The sequence below is a fragment of the Stenella coeruleoalba genome (genome assembly GCF_951394435.1).
Source record: "Stenella coeruleoalba genome assembly, chromosome: 3".
In the NCBI taxonomy this organism is placed as follows: domain Eukaryota; kingdom Metazoa; phylum Chordata; class Mammalia; order Artiodactyla; family Delphinidae; genus Stenella; species Stenella coeruleoalba.
In genome coordinates this window covers 154,573,965-154,594,087 of record NC_137148.1, presented here as the reverse complement: position 1 = coordinate 154,594,087, position 20,123 = coordinate 154,573,965, and the positions used below count along the sequence as shown (strand labels likewise).

The 20,123-nt window shown below is 47.4% G+C and overlaps 2 protein-coding genes and 1 pseudogene across 3 annotated transcripts; 2 read left to right on the top strand and 1 right to left on the bottom strand.

The window, feature by feature from the left end:
• Positions 1 to 897: 897 nt before the first annotated feature.
• On the top strand, positions 898 to 14,083 carry F12 (coagulation factor XII; the record flags this gene model as incomplete). Its single annotated transcript, XM_079918675.1, is given in 21 exon segments — positions 898 to 963; positions 9,644 to 9,749; positions 9,752 to 9,758; positions 10,466 to 10,502; positions 10,505 to 10,538; positions 10,822 to 10,932; positions 11,072 to 11,203; positions 11,365 to 11,469; positions 11,616 to 11,787; positions 11,873 to 12,099; positions 12,200 to 12,351; positions 12,355 to 12,396; positions 12,400 to 12,431; positions 12,677 to 12,788; positions 12,790 to 12,814; positions 12,910 to 13,059; positions 13,623 to 13,630; positions 13,634 to 13,651; positions 13,655 to 13,717; positions 13,719 to 13,772; positions 13,864 to 14,083. Coding segments are annotated over 21 exon segments (1,821 nt in total). The 3' UTR covers positions 14,032 to 14,083.
• Positions 14,084 to 16,677: 2,594 nt separating this feature from the next.
• Positions 16,678 to 17,477, bottom strand: LOC307184372 (mediator of RNA polymerase II transcription subunit 28-like; annotated as a pseudogene). The gene has a single exon. The product of its transcript is annotated as a mediator of RNA polymerase II transcription subunit 28-like (transcript).
• PFN3 (profilin 3) lies at positions 16,991 to 18,467 on the top strand (the record flags this gene model as incomplete). The annotated part of the gene is made up of 2 exons (XM_079917864.1): positions 16,991 to 17,086; positions 17,760 to 18,467. Exon 2 carries the CDS (start codon positions 18,054 to 18,056, stop codon positions 18,465 to 18,467), a length of 414 nt encoding a protein of 137 aa, XP_079773990.1. The 5' UTR covers positions 16,991 to 17,086; positions 17,760 to 18,053.
• Between the last annotated feature and the right edge of the window lie 1,656 nt (positions 18,468 to 20,123).

Below are 20,123 nucleotides of genomic sequence, written 5' to 3'. Positions count from 1 at the left end.
GGGAATTTCCCCCAGAGCCTCCAGAAAACTTAGCCTTGATCTCAGTTTTGTGAGACCCTGAGCAGAAAACTGAGTCACGCAGTGCTGGACTTCTGACCCACAGATTTACGAAGTAATTAATGGGTATTATTTTAAGCTGCAAAGTTTGTGGTTAATTTTAGGCAGCAATAGAAAATGAATATACTTCTCCATGGACTCTAAGATTCCTAAAGTAGGGAGCTTCTCTTGGATCTCCTTAAACTCCTCATCCCCAATAGGACCCAAAACAAAGATGGTCCCTCTTCCTGCTTCCAGTTCCACTATCTGGGAAAGAGAGGAGGAGCCCCACTCCTTATTATGCTACTCCCACACACCAGCTCCCAACTTTCCCATCCTTGGGGGCCCACCAAGGAAACTCTCTGCTTGGCTTTCCATAAACAGCCCAGGAGGGCAGCTCGACCAATCTCTGCTTCCCAGGCCTCAGGGACCTTTGACCAGTTCTATTTTTTTAAAAAGTTATTATTTATTTATTTATTTTTGGCTGTGTTGGGTCTTCGTTGCTGCACACAGGCTTTCTCTAGTTGTGGCGAGTGGGGGCTACTCTTGGTTGTGGTGTGTGGGCTTCTCATTGTGGTGGCTTCTCTTGTTGTGGAGCATGGGCTCTAGGCATGCAGACTTCAGTAGTTGTGGCATGTGGGCTCCAGTAGTTGTGGCTCACAGGCTCTAGAGCTCAGGCTCAGTAGTTGTGGCGCACAGGCTTAGTTGCTCCGCAGCATGTGGGATCTTCCTGGATCAGGGCTTGAACCCGTGTCCTCTGCAATGGCAGGCGGATTCTCAACCACTGCGCCACCTGGGAAGCCCGACCAGTTCTATTGATCTGGACTCCTGGACAAGTGGTTGGACCAACAGACAGACCCCATGAGGGCTCTGCTGCTCCTGGGGGTCCTGCTGGTGAGCCTGGAGTCAGCAGTTTTGGTGAAGGCTGTGGGAACCAGGAGGGTTGTACTGGGATGGCCCTGGGGGGTCCCTATCACAGCCTTGGCCTCTGTCCATGACCTTTTAGTCTAGGTGATTGGAAGGCCTGTTTGGAAAGACTAGGCAAGCCTATAAGGCCAAAGTAGAGGAGAGAAAGACAGACAGTGCTGGTGGATATGAGGACATGGCCTGCATTACTGGGGGAGGGGGACCTTGAGGAGACAATGAGAGGAGGAAGGAGGGGTCCAGGCCTTCTGAGGAAATCTCTGCATTTCTGGACTGTGAAAGGAAGCTGGGGACTAGCATGGGATCGGGGCAGGCAACGACTTTCTGGGAAAATTCCCGGCTTTCTTCTCTCTCCCATAGACTCCACCTTGGAAAGCCCCCATGCAGAGCAAACAGGGAAGGAAGGATGGAGGAATGCTGTAGGAGGCAACCTCCTAGATGGTCCCCATTGATCCTCACCTCCTGGGATTCATGACCTTGAATAGTCTCTTCTAAAACTGATTTAGAGCTGCTCTCTGTGTCCAATAGAATACAGCAGAAATGATTGTGTTTGACTTCCAAGCCCAGATCTCCACCTTGGAAAGCCACTCTCTATGAACTCTCTAAGTTCATAGAGAGTGAGCGCACAGTGGGTAAGTAGCCTGGATCCACCTCCTGAGAGACCCTTGAACAGGGATGAGTATGGCAGGGAGTGTGCAGATTGTTAGTCTCTGGCCCTTGGGGTGAGGGGAAGGATCCTGGGCACTCTTCACTCTCATCCCCAGAGTTGTCTGGCTGGCATTCAGACCTGAGAGCCTACTATATGCCAGGTCTTGTGCGCATGGGTGCCGGGGATCCAGAGTGATAGTGAACTATGTGCTCCTTGAGGGCAAGGCTGGGGCTGTATCTGAGTGTCTGGTCCAGTACCTGCCAGTCTTCCTCGGTTTCTCCAGCCTCCCCCTTCCTTTCCTCTCCTCAATACATCTCGCAGGCATCAGTCATGCCACACAGAGGCCAGGGCCCTTGACGGACAAGGAAGGATCAAGAGCAGGGCTCTGGAGCCCAAATTCCTCTGAATCCCAGCTTCATCACTTACGTGCTGGATGGCTCTGCACCAATGACTTGACTTCTCCAAGCTTAAATCCCCACCTGTAAAACGAGGCTGGTAATGGTAAAACTCTTAGGGTTGTGGAGAAGGAGAAATGAGTCATTAATCCCAGTGAGGCGCTCAGCCCACAGTTTGGTACATGGTAAATGCTTAAAATATATTGGCTTTTGTTATCAAGCTCCCTTTTAGATGGTAGATATCTGCCATCTTCCCCCTGCCATAGCTCCTCATTTCCTGTATTCTTCCAGGCACTAAATATTTACCTAGAATTGTAAACTAGATTGAGCCTGCCCTGGCAAGCCTGCCCTGATGGGATCAGGCCCAGCCCCTTAGCATGACATTGAGGCAATCCTGAGTACCTCACCTCCTCTCCTCAGCACTCCACACCTAGCCAAACTGCTCTCCTCCCTCTAGCCTGACTCAACCTAGCTGCTCTGCCCTTGCCTAATCACCTACTTAGGGTCCTACTCTTCCGTGTCCATTCCATTTGCATCTTAAAGGTCCGTCTCAGACCCCTCTCTCTTCCTTTAATGTCCTGTCCCTGATTTGGCCCTCAGCACAAGCGTCATTGGGCCTCTAATAACAAAAAAGCAGCTAATGTACTATGTGCCAGACTCTGTGTAAGTGTTTTATAGACACAATCTCATTTAAGTTTCACAACACTCCTCTGAAATAGAGTCAATTCTCATTATTCGTGGTAGTCATGTTCTATAAAGTCACCATGAACACTGAATTAGCAAAAACTGAACCATTGCTCCTAGAGGAAATATAGGGTTAGGTTTCTGTTAGCTCTGGTCACAACATTTTCATCAACATATAACCTTGTTGTATGTGTGATTCTGTTTAAAGACACCTTACTTAATATATATTGTTGATTCATTGATATTGAATTCATGGCCAGCAGCACTATAGCTCATGCCTGGACGAAGCTTATCTAACCCACAAGTGTTCTACATAATGTACATCACAGCCCTTTTGCACTTCGGAACACTGGACAGCACTTCAGCACTCTATTTGGGGGCCATTTTCAACAGCAAAATCAGGTATCAAAAGCACAAAATTTGAGGGCTTCCCTGGTGGCGCAGTGGTTGAGAGTCCGCCTGCCGATGCAGGGGACATGGGTTCGTGCCCCGGTCCAGGAAGATCCCACATGCCATGGAGCGGCTGGGCCCGTGAGCCATGGCTGCTGAGCCTGCGCATACGCGCCCTGTGCTCCACAATGGGAGAAGCCACAACAGTGAGAGGCCCGCGTACCGCAAAAAAAAAAAAAAAAAAAAAAAAAAAGCACAAAATTTGAAAAACATGGCACTAAATAGAGCATGAAAAGTACACTTCTTGAGAAGTAAGAAGAACTACAGTCCTGCAGCCTGTGGAACAAAAACCACATTCAGAGAAAGATAGATAAGATGAAAAGGCAGAGGGCTATGTACCAGATGAAGGAACAAGATAAACCCCCAGAAAAACAACTAAGTGAAGTGGAGATAGGTAACCTTCCAGAAAAAGAATTCAGGATAATGATAGTGAAGATGATCCAGGACCTCGGAAAAAGAATAGAGGCAAAGATTGAGAAGATGCAAGAAATGTTTAACAAAGATCTAGAAGAATTAAAGAACAAACAGAGATGACCAATATAATATCTGAAATGAAAAATACACTAGAAGGAATCAATACCAGAATAAGTGAGGCAGAAGAACAAATAAGTTACCTGGAAGACAGAATGGTGGAATTCACTGCTGCGGAACAGAATAAAGAAAAAGAATGACAAGAAATGAAGACAGCCTAAGGGACTTCTGGGACAACATTAAACGCAACAACATTCACTTTATAGGGGTCCCAGAAGGAGAAGAGAGAGAGAAAGGACCCAAGAAAATATTTGAAGAGATTATAGTCAAAAAATTCCCTAACATGGGAAAGGAAATAGCCACCCAAGTCCAGGGAGGGCAGAGAGTCCCATACAGCATAAACCCAAGGAGAAACACACTGAGACACATAGTAATCAACTTGGCAAAAATTAAAGACAAAGAAAAATTATTGAAAGCAGCAAGGGAAAAACGACAAATAACATACAAGGGAACTCCCATAAAGTTAACAGCTGATTTCTCAGCAGAAACTCTACAAGCCAGAAGGCAGTGGCATGACATATTTAAAGTGATGAAGGGAAGAACCTACAACCATGATTACTCTACCTGGCAAGGATCTCATTCAGATTCGTTGGAGAAATCAAAAGCTTTACAGACAAGCAAAAGCTAAGAGAATTCAGCACCACAAAACCAGCTCTACAACAAATGCTAAAGGAACTTCTGTAAGTGGGAAACACAAGAGAGGAAAAGGACCTACAAAAACAAACCCCAGACAATGAAGAAAGTGGTAATAGGAACATACATATCAATAATTACCTTAAACATGAATGGATTAAATGCTCCAACCAAAAGACACAGGATTGCTGAATGGATACAAAAACAAGACCCATATATATGCTGTCTACAAGAGACCCACGTCAGACCTAGGGACACATACAGACTGAAAGTGAGGGTATGGAAAAAGATATTCCATGCAAATGGAAATCAAAAGAAATCTGGAGTAGCAATACTCATATCAGATAAAATAGACGTTAAAATAAAGAATGGTACAAGAGACAAGGAAGGAAACGACATAATGATCAAGGGATCAATCCAAGAAGAAGATATAACAATTATAAATATATATGCACCCAACATAGGAGCACCTCAATATATAAGGCAACTGCTAACAGCTATAAAAGAGGAAATCAACAGTAACACAACAATAGTGGGGGACTTTAACACCTCACTTATACCAGTGGACAGATCATCCAAACGGCAAATTAATAAGGAAACACAAGCTTTAAGTGACACAATAGACCAGAGAGATTTACTTGATATTTATAGGACATTCCATCCAAAAACAGCAGATTACACTTTCTTCTCAAGTGTGCACAGAACATTCTCCAGGATAGATCACATCTTGGGTCACAAATCAAGGCTCAGTAAATTTCAGAAAATTGAAATCATATCAAGCATCTTTTCTGACCACGACGCTATGAAATTAGAAATCAATTACAGGGAAAAAAATGTAAAAAACACAAACACATGGAGGCTAAACAGTACGTTACTAAATAACCAAGAGATCACTGAAGAAATCTAAGAGGAAATCAAAAAATACCTAGAGACAAATGACAATGAAAACACGATGATCCAAAACCTACGGGATGCAGCAAAAGTAGTTCTAAGAGGGAAGTTTATAGCAATACAATCCTACCTTAAGAAACAACAGACATCTCAAATAAACAATCTAACCTTACACCTAAAGGAACTAGAGAAAGAAGAACAAACAAAACCCAAAGTTAGTAGAAGGAAAGAAATCATAAAGATCAGAGCAAAAATAAATGAAATAGAAACAAAGAAAACAATAGCAAAGATCAATAAAACTAAAAGCTGGTTTTTTGAGAAGATAAACAAAATTGATAAACCATTAGCCAGAGTCATCAAGAAAAACAAGCAGAAGACTGAAATCAGTAAAATTAGAAATGAAAAGAAGTTACAACAAACACCGCAGAAATACAAAGCATCCTAAGAGACTACTATGCCAATAAAAGCAACTCTATGCCAATAAAATGGACAACCTGGAAGAAATGGACAAATTCTTAGAAAGGTATAGCCTTTCAAGACTGAAGCAGGAAGAACTAGAAAATATGAACAGACTAATCACAAATAATGAAATTGAAACTGTGATTAAAAATCTTCCAGCAAACAAAAGTCCAGGACCAGATGGCTTCACAGGTGAATTCTATCAAACATTTAGAGAAGAGCTAACACCCATCCTTCTCAAACTCTTCCAAACAATTGCAGAGAAAGGAACACTCCCAAACTCATTCTATGAGGCCACCATCACCCTCATACCAAAACCAGACAAAGACACTACAAGAAAAGAAAATTACAGACCAATATCACTCATGAATATAGATGCAAAAATCCTCAACAAAATACTAGCAAACAGAATCCAACAACACATTAAAAGGATCATACACCATGATCAAGTGGGATTTATCCCAGGGATGCAAGGATTCTTCAATATACACAAGTCAATCAATGTGATACACCATATTAACAAATTGAAGAAGAAAAACCATATGATCATCTCAATAGATGCAGAAAAAGCTTTTGACAAACTTCAACACCCATTTATGATAAAAACTCTCCAGAAAGTGCACATAGAGGGAACCTACCTCAACATAATAAGGCCATATACGACAAACCCACAGCACACATCATTCTCAATGGTGAAAAACTGAAAGATCAGGAACAAGCAAGGGCAAGGATGTCTACTCTCACCACTATTACAACATAGTTTTGGAAGTCCTAGCCACATCAGTCAGAGAAGAAAAAGAAATAAAAGGAATACAAATTGGAAAAGAAGAAGTAAAACTGTCACTATTTGCAGATGACATGATACTATACATAGAGAATCCTAAAGATGCCACCAGAAAACTACTAGAGCTAATCAATGAATTTGATAAAGTTGCAGGATATAAAATTAAGGCACAGAAATCTCTTGCATTCCTATACACTAATGATGAAAAATCTGAAAGAGAAATTAAGGAAACACTTCCATTTACCATTGCAACAAAAAGAATAAAATACCTAGGAATAAACCTACCTAGGGAGACAAAAGACCTGTATGCAGAAAACTATAAGAAACTGATGAAAGAAATTAAAGATGATACAAACAGATGGAGAGATACACCATGTTCTTGCATTGGAAGAATCAATATTGTGAAAATGACTCTACTACCCAAAGCAATCTACAGATTCGATGCAATCCCTATCAAATTACCAATGACATTTTTTTACAGAACTAGAACAAAAAATCTTAAAATTTGTTTGGAGACAAAAAAGACCCCGAATAGCCAAAGCAGTCTTGAGGGGAAAAAAACGGAGCTGGAGGAATCAGCCTCCCTGACTTCAGACTATACTACAAAGCTACAGTAATCAAGACAATATGGTACTGGCACAAGAACAGAAATATAGATCAATGGAACAGGATAGAAAGCCCAGAGATAAACCCACGCACATATGGTCACCGTATATTTGACAATGGAGGCAAGGATATACAATGGAGAAAAGACAGTCTCTTCAGTAAGTGGTGCTGGGAAAACTGGACAGCTACATGTAAAAGAATGAGATTAGAACATTACCTAACACCATCACAAAAATAAACTCAAAATGGATTAGAGACCTAAATGTAAGACTGGACACTATAAAACTCTTAGAGGAAAACATAGGAAGAACACTCTTTGACATAAATCTCAGCAAGATCTTTTTTGATCCACCTCCTAGAGTAATGGAAATAAAAACAAAAATAAACAAATGGGACATAATGAAACTTAAAGCTTTTGCACAGCAAAGGAAACTACAAACAAGATGAAAATACAACCCTCAGAATGGGAGAAAATATTTGCAAACAAATCAACGGACAAAGGATCTCCAAATATATCCAAAATATATAGACAGCTCATGGAGCTCAATATTAAAAAAACAAACAACCCAATCCAAAAATGGGCAGAAGACCTAAATAGACATCTCTCCAAAGAAGACATACAGATGGCCAAGAAGCACATGAAAAGCTGCTCAACATCACTAATTATTAGAGAAATGCAAATCAAAACTACAGTGAGGTATCACCTCACACCAGTTAGAATGGGCATCATCAGAAAATCTACAAACAACAAATGCTGGAGAGGGTGTGGAGAAAAGGGAACCCTCTTGCACTGTTGATGGGAATGTAAATTGATACAGCCACTATGGAGAACAGTATGGAGTTTCCTTAACAAACTAAAAATAGAATTACCATATGACCCAGCAATCCCACTACTGGGCATATACCCAGAGGAAACCATAATTCAAAAAGACATATGCACCCCAATGTTCATTGCAGCACTATTTACAATAGCCAGGACATGGAAGCAATGTAAATGCCCATCGACAGAGGAATGGATAATGATGTGGTACATATAAACAATGGAATATTACTCAGCCATAAAAAAGGAATGAAATTGGGTCATTTGTTGAGACGTGGATGGATCTAGAGTCTGTCATACAGAGTGAAGTAAGTCAGAAAGAGAAAAACAAATATCATATATTAATGCATATATGGAACCTAGAAAAATGGTACAGATGAACCAGTTTGCAGGGCAGAAATTGAGACACAGATGTAGATAACAAACGTATGGACAACAAGGGGGGAAAGTGGCAGGGGTGGTGTGGTGTGATGCATTGGGAGATTGGGATTGACATATACACTAATATGTATAAAATGGATGAGTTATGAGAACCTGCTGTATAAAAAAATAAATAAAATTTAAAAATTAAAAAAAAAAGACACTTGTTTACAGTAGGAGTTGAAACAAGATGCAGAGCATCACCTTGTTTGACCTCAGCTGGGAATTGCACTTCAGGTGACTCAAATTTTTCACCGCTCTGTGCATGCCACAAATGACAGTGAAAGCCCCTTGAGTATTGGTTTGGGGTTACAGATAAATTTTAGCAAGAAGTGCAGATAAGCAAATACAGAATCTGAATGAGGCTCAATTGTACTATTTTTAAAAATTACAATAGCAATATTTTTATTGTAAAAACTTTATAAATTACGGAAATAGAAAAGAAGGAAAAGTCACCCATAATCCACTATCTTCCAAAAACCACTGTTACAAATTTTGGAGATTTCTTTCTAGATTTATTTTTTATGCATATGTAAACATATTTTTACAAAAATAGGACCATACTGACATGCTGGGTTTTTAAATAAATAAATAAATTTATTTATTTATTTTTGTCGGAGTTGGGTCTTTGTTGCTGCGCGCGGGGTTTATCACTAGTTGCCGCGAGTGGGGGCTACTCTTCATTGCGGTGCGCAGGCTTCTCATTGCGGTGGTTTCTCTTGTTGCAGAGCATGGGCTCTAGGCATGCGTGCTTCAGTAGTTGTGGCTCACGGGCAGTAGAGCGCAGGCTGAGTAGTTGTGGCGTTCAGGCTTAGCTTCTCTGCGGCATGTGGGATCTTCCCGGACCAGGGCTTGAACCTGTGTCCCGGGCATTGGCAGGTGGATTCCTATTCACTGCGCCGCCAGGGAATCCCCGTCTCAACCATTTTTAAGTGTACAGTTCAGTGATATTAAGTACACTCGTATTGTTGTGCAATCATTACCACCATCTATCTCCAGAATTCTTTGCATCTTGCAAAACTGAAACCCTTCATCTGTACTATGTATGATTTTTGCCATTTTTAACAGATGAGAAAACTAAGGCTCAGAGTGGTCAAGTGACTTCAACATTCAACAAGTATTTATTAAGTGCCTACTTTGTAGCAAGCACTCTTCTAGGCCTGGAGGCTGCAGACTTGTCTAAAGTCACGCAATTAGTAGTTGGTGGAGTCAGGAGTCCACCAACTGACTCCAGAAACCCAACTCTTAAGCAGGATGTGGTCTTGAAGGCACAATGATCTTTTCAAAGGTCTATCCTTTTTCCAACCAGACTCTGAGGGGTGGTACCTGGGCAATGGGGCATGGGGAAAGTCATTAAGGAGTGTGTTACCCCTGCAGTTCTCACTGTCACTGGGGAGCCCTGCCACTTCCCCTTTCAGTACCACTGGCAGCTGTATCACAAATTTATCCACAGAGGCTGGCCTGGCCCCGACCCTGGTAAGACTACCCTGGAAGGGTTGGAGCAGGGGTCTGGGGGAGGTAGACTCTGCCCATCCTTCTGTCCAAGGAACCTGCTTGGAGAGAAGGGGCTGTGATAGGGAAGGGCAGCCCAGCCTCTTGGGCAGAGCTAGGAAGCTTCATCTCTTTCTTTCTTTTTTTTTTATTTATTGAAGTATAGTTGATTTACAATATTGTGTTGGTTTCAGGTGTACAGCAAAATGATTCAGTTATATATATATATATTTTCAGATTATTTTCCATTATAAGTTATTACAAGATATTGAATATAGTTCCCTGTATTATACAGTAAATCCTTGTTGCTTATCTATTTTATGTATAGTAGTGTGTATCTGTTAATCTCATATTCCTAATTTATCACCCCCACCCCCGTTTTCCCCTTTGGTAATTGTAAGTTTGTTTTCTATGTCTGTAAGTCTGTTTCTATTTTGTATATAGATTCATTTGTTATTGTTTAGATTCCACATATAAATGCTATCACATAATATTTGTCTTTCTCCATCTGACTACTTCACTTAGTATGGTATTCCCTAGGTCCACCCATGTTACTGAAAATGGCAATATTTCATTCTTTTTTAATGGCTGAATAATATTCCGTTGTGTATATACCACATCTTCTTAAACCAATCATCCATTGATGGGCACTTGGGTCACTTCCATGTCTTAAGCCTTATCTCTGTCTACAGGTGTGCTACCACCCCCAACTTCAAGAAGGATCAGCGATGTGGGCATACTGCCTGGAGCCAAAGAAAGTGAAAGGTGCCACACAACCTTTGGCGTGGCACAGGGCCCTCTCCCCGACCCTAGCTACTCTCCTGGGTATCATCAGATCTAAAACATATGGGACTCTGGGCCCACCTATCTCCTTCCCTCCCAGAGGGAGAAGTTCTAAGAGGGGGTAGCCCCATTTTTCAGGTGGGTAAACTAAGGCTTGGAAATTTGGAGGGCCAAGGTCAAAAGACAAGTAGGTTTGGGTAGGGACTTGGCCCCATCTGTTTGATTCAGGCTCCCCACTCTTTCTCCCCCTGTGTTCATCTCTCAGATCACTGCAGCAAACACAAACCCTGCCAGAAAGGAGAGACCTGTGTGAACATGCCAAATGGCCCACACTGCATCTGTCCAGATCACTTCACTGGGAAGCACGGCCAGAGAGGTAAGGAGATGCTGAGGCCAGGGGAGGGGCTGCTGGGGAACAGGGGCAGCCACGGGCCTACTGAAGAAGTCCTGTGGATTCCCAGAGATTTGGCATGGTCCCACACTCTCCTGAGACTACCCTACCCCTTTGTCCCCAGAGAAGTGCTTTGAGCCCCAGCTTCTTTGGTTCCTCCAGGAGAATGAAATATGGCACAGGCTTGAGCTGGCAGGTGTAGCCAAGTGCCAGTGCAATGGTCCGAATGCCCAGTGCAAGCCACTGGCCAGCCAGGGTGAGTAGATCGGTGGGGAGCTGGCCAGGGAGGAGGGCAGAAGGTGGGAAAGAAAGGCTGGCAGGAGGTCAGGTGGTGTGCCAGCGTAAGAGGGAGCTCTCTGGGTAGGGGGCGCGGGGGTCTTTGAGCCTAGGGGTGGCTCAACATGCTCCTTCTCCCAGTCTGCCGTACCAACCCATGTCTCAATGGGGGCAGCTGCCTACAGGCGGAGGGCCACCGCCTGTGCAGTTACCCCACGGGCTACGCTGGACGCTTGTGCGAAGTGGGTGAGTTAGGGTGTCTGGGAAGCAGAAGCCCCGCCCCCACGTGGGAAGGGCTTGCAGAGAGGGAGGAGGGAGAGTGGAGAAGTGGGTGAGAGAGCGGCCGGAGACCGTTTCATACCCTAGCTGTAGGGAGCCTTCTCTCTCCCCAGACCACAAGGCGAACTGTTACGACGACCGCGACCACGGGCTCAGCTACCGCGGCGTGGCCCGGACTAAGCTCTGGGGTGCACCCTGTCAGCCGTGGGCCTCCGAGGCCACCTACTGGAATGTGACCGCAGAGCAAGCGCTGAACGGGAGACTGGGCGACCACGCCTTCTGCCGGTGCGCGGGTGGGGCAGGGCTGGGCGTCTCTTTCCGCCCCAGGGCCCTCTAGGGCTTCTCAACCACCCCCACCCCGTGGTTGCAGGAACCAGGACAACGACACCCGCCCGTGGTGCTTTGTTTGGAGAGGCGACCGACTAAGCTCGAATTATTGCCGCCTGGCACTGTGCCAGGCCCCAGCCCCGGCGGCGCCCCAAATCCCTCCTCCGATCCGGATCTCATCTGGGCACCAGTACTTCCCTTTGCCCTCGCTTTCGGCTTTGCAGAAACCTCAGTCCACGACCCAGACCCCGCTTCGACCCCTGATCTCAGGTTGTTGGGAAAAGTTAAGAATCCGAGCAGAGAAAGCACGGGACGAGCTACATTCCAAGATCGTGGGTCTCCCGGCCCTCAGCCTGGGCTTCTCCCACAGGCTGGTGCTCGCCGCCCGAGCAGCGGACTCCCCTGCCCAGCGCGGGCCCGGCGGGCTGTGGACGGTGGCTCCACAAACGGCTGTCCTCGCTGAGCCGCGTCGTCGGGGGACTGATGGCGCTCCCCGGGGCGCACCCCTACATCGCCGCGCTGTAACAGGGCCAAAATTTCTGCACCGGCAGCCTCATCGCCCCCTGTTGAGTGCTGACCGCGGCTCACTGCCTGCAGAACCGGCGAGTGCCTGAGCGCTCAGCTCCCGGCCCTGGATCCCTAGCTCCTCTCTCCTGTGCCCAGCTTCCGCGCGACACCTGAACACGTGCCCTACCTCTACGCGTCCCCGCCCACCTTTCCCCCTTCTCCCTTTCAGAGCTCCCCAGGAGGAAGCTGAAATCCAAGAAGGGGCTCGGAAAGAGGAGGGTCCCGCAGGATGCCTGTGGCCGGCTCTGAGCACGCTTCCTTTTCCCGACCCTGCCCCCAGACCTGCGCCAGAGGAGCTGACAGTGGTGCTCGGCCAGGACCGCCATAACCAGAGCTATGAGCAGTGCCAGACGCTGGCCGTGCGTGCCTACCCCCTGCACGAGGCCTTCTCGCGTTATCACCTACCAGCATGACCTGGGTGCGTGGGGGCGCCCCAGCGGGGATCAGGGGAAAGGGTGGGCGGGGCTCGAAGTCCTAGCGTCCCGGTCTCATGCTCCTCCCCGCTTGGGTTAGCTCTGGTGCGCCTGCAGGAGAGCGCTGAAGGCTGCTGCGCGCACCCGTCGCCTTTCGTTCAGCCAGTGTGCCTGCCGAGTAGCGCCGCCCTCCCGGCCGAATCTGAAGCCGCGCTCTGCGAAGTGGCCGGCTGGGGTCACCAGTTAGAAGGTAGGCAGAACCGCTAGGGGTGGGAGGGAAACCTCTGGCCACCGGGGTAGGTAAGAGAAGGCCGCAGGTTTGGTACCGCCAGGGACAGGTGGGGCCGACCTGGTGGGTTGTGAGGACGTGCAGGGCCCTTGTCTCTGCAGTCTGCTTCTCCAAGAGCTTGGTATTCACTGTTGGGGGGCGTCCCCAAATCTGAGGCGTATCGGGAGAATCGCACTTTCTCTTGATTCCCTCTGGGCACAGGGCTGCAAGGGCTACTAGGACGCTGGCCCGCGCTGGAGCAGTAGGTGGGCTGGATGGGGACCAAGGTTTTGAGACACTGGATGGGAAGTTGGGGTGGGGTTCCGAAGCAGTCCTGCTTCCTCCTGGTTCATTCACATAACCGCTCCTCTCTGGCCTCAGTTTTCTCGTCTATGAAATAGTGTTAAAGGCAACTCACTCTCTCTCGGGCTTGTTGCGAGGGAGGCAGGAGATTAGCGGGTTTGGAAGAGCCTGGCGCAGCCAGGTCCATGGCTTGGGCGGAGAGGAGTTGGGAGGGGTGTGAGGAAGGCGCTCTCGGTTCGCAGGGCCAGGGTAATATTCCAGCTTCCTGCAGTAGACTCAGGTGCCGCTCATCCATCCGGAGCGCTGCTCCGCCCCCGACGTGCACGGAGCCGCCTTCATCCCCCGGCGTGCTCTGCGCTGGCTTCCTCGAGGGTGGCACTGACGCGTGCCAGGTGAGCCCTTGGACCCACTTGGTGCCCTCCTCCAACCCGGTCAAGTGCAGACCTCAAGCCAAGGGCGCTGAGCCGCGTGTCCCCGACCCAGGGTAACTCCAGGGGCCCTCTGGTGTGTGAGGATGAGACCGCAGAGCGCCAGCTCATCCTGCGAGGCATCGTCAGCTGGGGTTCAGGTTGCGGCGACCACCACATGCCAGGTGTATACACCGACGTGGCCAACTACCTAGCCTGGATCCGGGAGCACACCGCTTCCTGACCGCCCCGGGACTCGTCTTTCCCTCCTGGGCAATTCTGGAATGGAAGTGTGGCTGAGGCTTGATCATGGATAGCAAGGAATGTGTTCCATTCCCCCCAGCGCTGCCAGCCCGGCTCCAGGCATGGCATAGAAATCAGTAAAGTGCTTTTGAAGATGCTTGAAAGGCACAGCTCTTCAGGTGTCCCGTCGGGAAATGCCAAGATAGTATACCGGTGCTCAACTTCTCCACACCCCTTCAGAGAACAGAATCTATTGAGATCTGATGCAAGGTTTAGATTCCTGTCCAGCTGACATTTACTAAGCCACACTGTGTACCAAACCTGTGCAAGGTGACTCCACATGTATGAAACTCATATTTTAAGTTTATAGAACAGGAGTTCTCAACCTCGACTGTACATCGGAATCACCATGGGGAGCTTTTTGAACCTATGCCCAACATCCACCTCAGGCCAATTAAATCAATATTTCTAGGGAAGGGGGGTGGGTGGGTAGCCATTTGTTTTGTTTTGTTTTTTTACAAACAGAAAAAAGTGAAATGTTTATTTGGCAGAAAACTTTTGAAGTTAATAAAGAAATGACAATAACTGGTACACACATTAATTCAAAATATTTCTACTAAGCACCAAATAGAATAGTTCCTGAACTTTTCACTAAGAACCTCTTTCATTACTGAAAGAATGCTAAAATGTAATCAATTTAGTTAGGTTTTTAATCAAGAAATCTAAAGCTGCCAATCAGAGCTTCTAATTGGCATGAGATGACCAGGTTAACAACCTTGAAATCAGATAATGTGATTAAAAACAACTTTTAAAAGCTTTGTTTAGGGCTTCCCTGGTGGCGCAGTGGTTTAGAGTCCACCTGCCGATGCAGGGGACACGGGTTCATGCCCTGGTCCGGGAAGATCCCACATGCCGCGGAGCAGCTGGGCCCGTGAGCCATGGCTGCTGAGCCTGCACGTCTGGAGCCTGTGCTCCGCACCGGGAGAGGCCACAACAGCTAGAGGCCCACATACCGCAAAAAAAAAAAAAAAAAAAAAGCTTTGTTTAACTATATACTCCGAATGAGAGAATTCGTTGCCTCCGGCTGTGTACCATACACACACATACACAAACAAAAATAAGTACTAAGTTATTATATATAAAAGATAATAAACGGTCCCTGCATATTCAGAGGGGAATAATGCCTACTTCTCATGAGGAACAAGGAGACAGATTACTAACTCCAGAGGGAGAATCAAGCAAGGCTGGCAGAAGAGACAAGAAGTCCTGTGTCCTGTGGATACGACGGAGAGGGCCTTTGGAGGCTGCAGAGACCAGGTGGCGTCCAGGCCAGAGGGGAACTTGAGTGGATGTCAAGGTGGGTGGGGCAGGGCCTTCAAGGCTGGAGAAAAAGCGAGCCAAGACACCGAGTCACAGAATTACTGCCTGTTCAAGAGACAGTGCAGCACTTGGTGAGAGAGAAGGGGTGTAATCTAATGAGGGAATGTGAACAACAGAGAAAGGAAAGCCTCATCCAAGGAGACCAGGCACAATGCCGGTCTGTATTTCTCAACAGCAGACCAGGCACAATGCTGGTTTGTATTTCTCAACAGCGGTTCAACAGAGAATCTGAGGTGGCCTGTGCGGCTGGCAGAGGGTAAAATATCTTCCCAAACACCGAGTCTCCCATGCACCCTGCAGCCAGCCTCCCACCTCGAGGCCCCAGTCCCTTGGAATCAACACCACCCATTAGCAAGAAATTCATTAATGGAAAAATCTGCTCCAAATAGCAGAACAAACAAACAAAACTCAAAACTCAGAGATGATTACAGCAAACTTTAACCCTCATACTTCACCTATGCCCCTATTGAGATCAGGGTCCACTCTGTTACTTAAACTGATTATTGAGGAAATGAATATCACTAGCATATCACTGCTCCTACCACCCCCAAAAGTAAATAAACACTACACAAAATATAAACTTACCCCAAATAAAAGTCAACATTAACTTAAGGATACTACTGGATTCCTATAGCACTAGGTTACTGCAGTACAATAACAGTTACTACGCTAACCTACGATATTATAATACTCTTCCAACCTATTTACAAAATATCCTCATTCTGAGGTTCTGGAAGTGTTACACTGTTGCATTAGACTCCTCTTCTTGAGGTAGTTCAAAGTCTTGAAAAACAGCAAATTTACATATTTTTATATACTGCCACTGATGGGTAAATTATCATAAAAGGCCTACAACCGAAATCCTCATCCTTTGATATGCAGATCAGATCATACAAGCTTTTCCCCTCAGATCATACAAAGTAATGTAAAACTGGAAACAGAGAGATTAACACTCATTCAAAAATAAAAATAATAACAAGCAGCAAAAACCAAAAACATAAAAAGGAATCTGTAAATGGCATCACACTAACAGTCTTAAACTTTGCTAAAGACAATATACTTGGTTTACCAAAGCAATAAGCATTTTATAAAGTACTCCAGAAATAACACTTATAAAAATAGGGGGGAAATTTTAGATGAGAGCACAAAACTAAAATCATATTCTCTGGCAAAGAGTTCTCCCAAAATGGCATGTCTACAAGAAGTGATGTTTGACAAAACTGTGTTGGCTGACTCAGCCACCAGCTCATGTTCAGGTGGCTTTTCCTCAGGTTTGCTTCATCGGTGAAAGGGTATTTGCAGATGCCTGCTTGAGGTAGGCCAGGGAACCCTGAGGGATGTTGGCTGGCTTTTTGTGCTGCCTGTTGATGTCCTCCAGCACCTGCTGCCAATGTCTCAGTTTTGTTAAGTGCTTCTGGACCAGAGCACCCTTCCGCTGTAATTCGTTCCTCAGTTCCGAGACATCCTCTTTGATAACTTGCTCTGGTTTCTGGACAGATAACTGCAATCTTTTTTGGAGGAAAAAACATTCTGTCTGTCTCACAATATCTAGAAATTTCTGGATACACTGATCAACACCAGTTCGAATTTCTTCCTGATCTGTACCATTGACATAATCCTGACTCACCAGAGAAGCAAAGCAGGCCTCGAACAATGACTCCGACTCGTCCACCAAGGTACTGTTAGAAGTTCTCAGAATGCCGGGTATGGCCTGAAGAAGCGAAGCCTAGCCCAATAACCCTGGCGGGGGTGGCGGGGGTCCATGTGGCTGTCCGGAGAACATGCCTCCCAGCGGAGCCGCCATTTCTAAAATGGCCTAGCCATTTGTTTTAAAACCTCCCCAGGTGATTCTCTCTGCAGCGGAGGTTGAGAACCATGGTTAGAAGTACTTAACATTAAATCAGTGGTGTGGACCCTTAAGACTGATGGCGTGGAAGACCCTCACCCCTGCCCCAACTGTCACTAGGGCAGTGGGTCTCAAAGTGTGGTTCCTGGACCAGCAGCAGCATCGCCAGGGAACTTGTTAGAAATGCGTATTCTCTGGCTGCATCCCATACTGCAGAATGAGAAACTCTGTCTTGGGGCCCAGCAATCTGTTTATCAGCTTTCCAGGAGATTCTGATACTCCTAATGTTTGAGAACCACATTCTGGGAGTTGAATGGTTATCAGGCTGAGAGGTCAGGCAGTTTAGACATGGCACCTTTCTTTTTATTCTTAAACTCGTGTGCTGTGCTTGATGGGCCATTTAAGTGTTCGCTTGTTTGTTTTGAGAGTTATTTTGACTCGTGCGATTCCCTCCTTCAGGCTAACTTTATTTTTTTTTTCTGCTTATCACACTTTTATTGTAGAAAATTTGAAAAATATAGGATAAAAGTACGAAGAAATGAAAATCACCTGTATCTTACCATCTAGAAATAACTGCCATTATCTACTAACGTTAGAACTTCATCAGGTGTAAGATATGAACACCGCCCCACCCGCACCCCATTCTCCAGCGTAGGTATCCGTTCTGTGACCTTGCAGCCATCTCTACGTCACAACCCCGCCCCCCCAATACGTCATAGTGCCTCGGGCGTTCCAGGTGCGCGGCGCAGCAGGACAACCCTCCAAAGTGAGAGGCGAGGGACGCACTCTGAGCCGGAATGGGCGACTGGAAAGGCTACATCAGTGCGGTGCTGCGGGACCAGCGCATCGACGACGTGGCCATCGTGGGCCACTCGGACAATCGCTGCGTGTGGGCATCGCGGCCCGGTGGCCTGCTGGCGGCCATCTCACCGCAGGAGGTGGGTGTACTCACCGGGCCGGACCGGCGCACCTTCCTGCAGGCGGGCCTGAGTGTGGCGGGCCGCCGCTGCTGCGTCATCCGAGACCACCTGCTGGCCGAGGGCGATGGAGTGCTGGACGCGCGCACTAAGGGGAAGGACGGGCGCGCCATCTGCGTGGGCCACACGCCGCGTGCACTCCTCGTGCTCATGGGCCGGCGGGGCGTGCATGGGGGCGTTCTCAACAAGACGATGCACGAGCTGATCCATGGGCTGCGCTCGCAGGGCACCTAGCAGGACAGCCAGACAGTGCCAAAATAAAGTCTGACCTGGGCATGGCAGACTCACCCTCCGGTCGTGAGGGGGACGGGGAGGGTTGCAGATGCGGAAAGTACTTTACTAGAAGATCCTTGCAGAAAGGGTATCTGGTGAGGTTGGTATTATGAGTCCAGAGGCTTCCCAGCCTCCTGAGCCCTACATCAGGCCCTCCCATGGGTGCCCTGCCTGTGGCCTAACTCCCTAGGCCAGAGTCCAAGGGCCTTGGTCCCTTCTCAGGGTCCTAAGGACGGCCAACCCGAGGAGGGAGTTCTCAAACCCTCTAACTCAGGCCTGAGCATCCTCTCCCACAAAACTTTCCACAGATCTGTGTGGGACATACTGCAAAGGAAGTCCCGTCCCCACCCTCCCACAACACTCACTAAGTTGGAGGCCAGGATACTTCTCACCCTCTCCACATGGCAAGAGGAAGCACTAGTGAGGGTTGTGAGTGGATGATGGTGGGGCTGGTAGCCTGGAGAGCAGCTCTAGGGCTTGCAGGCCCTTGCATCTCCCTGCACATACTTCATAGGGGACAGAGGTGGGGGTGGGGAGGCACATGTTGCAGACCATCACAACTAGGTCTGGGGCCCCACAGCGTTCCTGCCTCCTTGGGGTCCAAAGGCCCTGGATATGTCCCTGGACTAGAGGGAGGAACTTTAGCACCCCCCCCACCCCTTGACCCTCCCTCTGCAGGCCTCAGCTCAGGGGGCCCTATGGAGGAGGAGGAATTGAAAAACTTGGGTGGGTTTAAATGAAGGCTGGTTTATTGCCCAAAAGTAGAGGATAAAGGTGGGAGGGAGAGTGGCTAGTTTCTGCGCCCTGTGCACTGGGGTCCAGGGCATGACCTCTCTTGCCCATCTCCACCCTGCCTCTCCTTCCCCGAGTGGCCCTGACAGGCCCCCATTTATCACTTGTTTTCTGGAGAACTGATTTTTATCCCAGAGAGAGGGAGGGAGGGAGGCAATGAGGTGGGTGAGCAAGAGGCAGATAGGGCACAACAGGCTCTCTTTGGGAGGGGAGATAGTACTGCTGAACCCCAAACCATGGTCTCGCCTCCACCCTAGATGGAGAGCAAGCAGACTTCCAAGTGCACAATGAGAATTTCATTTCTTTTTTTTTTATTAAATCAAACAGTGTTGGGGAAGAGGATTGTAACAATGATACAGAAAACCTGGGTGAGGATGAGGAGAATGGTATCATGGAGGAAGGAAGGTGGCAGGGAGGGGGCGAGAATTCAGCCAGCGACTCAGGCTCCCACATCTGTGCGCGAGCAAACAGCTGTAGGTCATGAACTCAGACTCACCCTTACTCCCACCCAGCCCAGTCAGAGTTGTGTGTGCACAAGGACACAGTGCAGGTCTCCAAACACATGTGCAAAGGACTCAAACCATACCCAAGTAACATGCAGTTGGCACGCACCCCCTCACTCCACCCCCAGGTGCATCAGTACGCATATTCAGGCTGTCACACAGGCTCACCCCAACATGCCCACATGTGCACATAACACTGTCTCTCAGTTACAAAAGCCCAGACCTCTGAGGACCTGTGCAAGGACAGGTGCATGCCCAGAGTACACAGACACACTCCTCTGCCCTTCTACCCCGGGCTCCAGGCACAGGCATTTCCTGACTC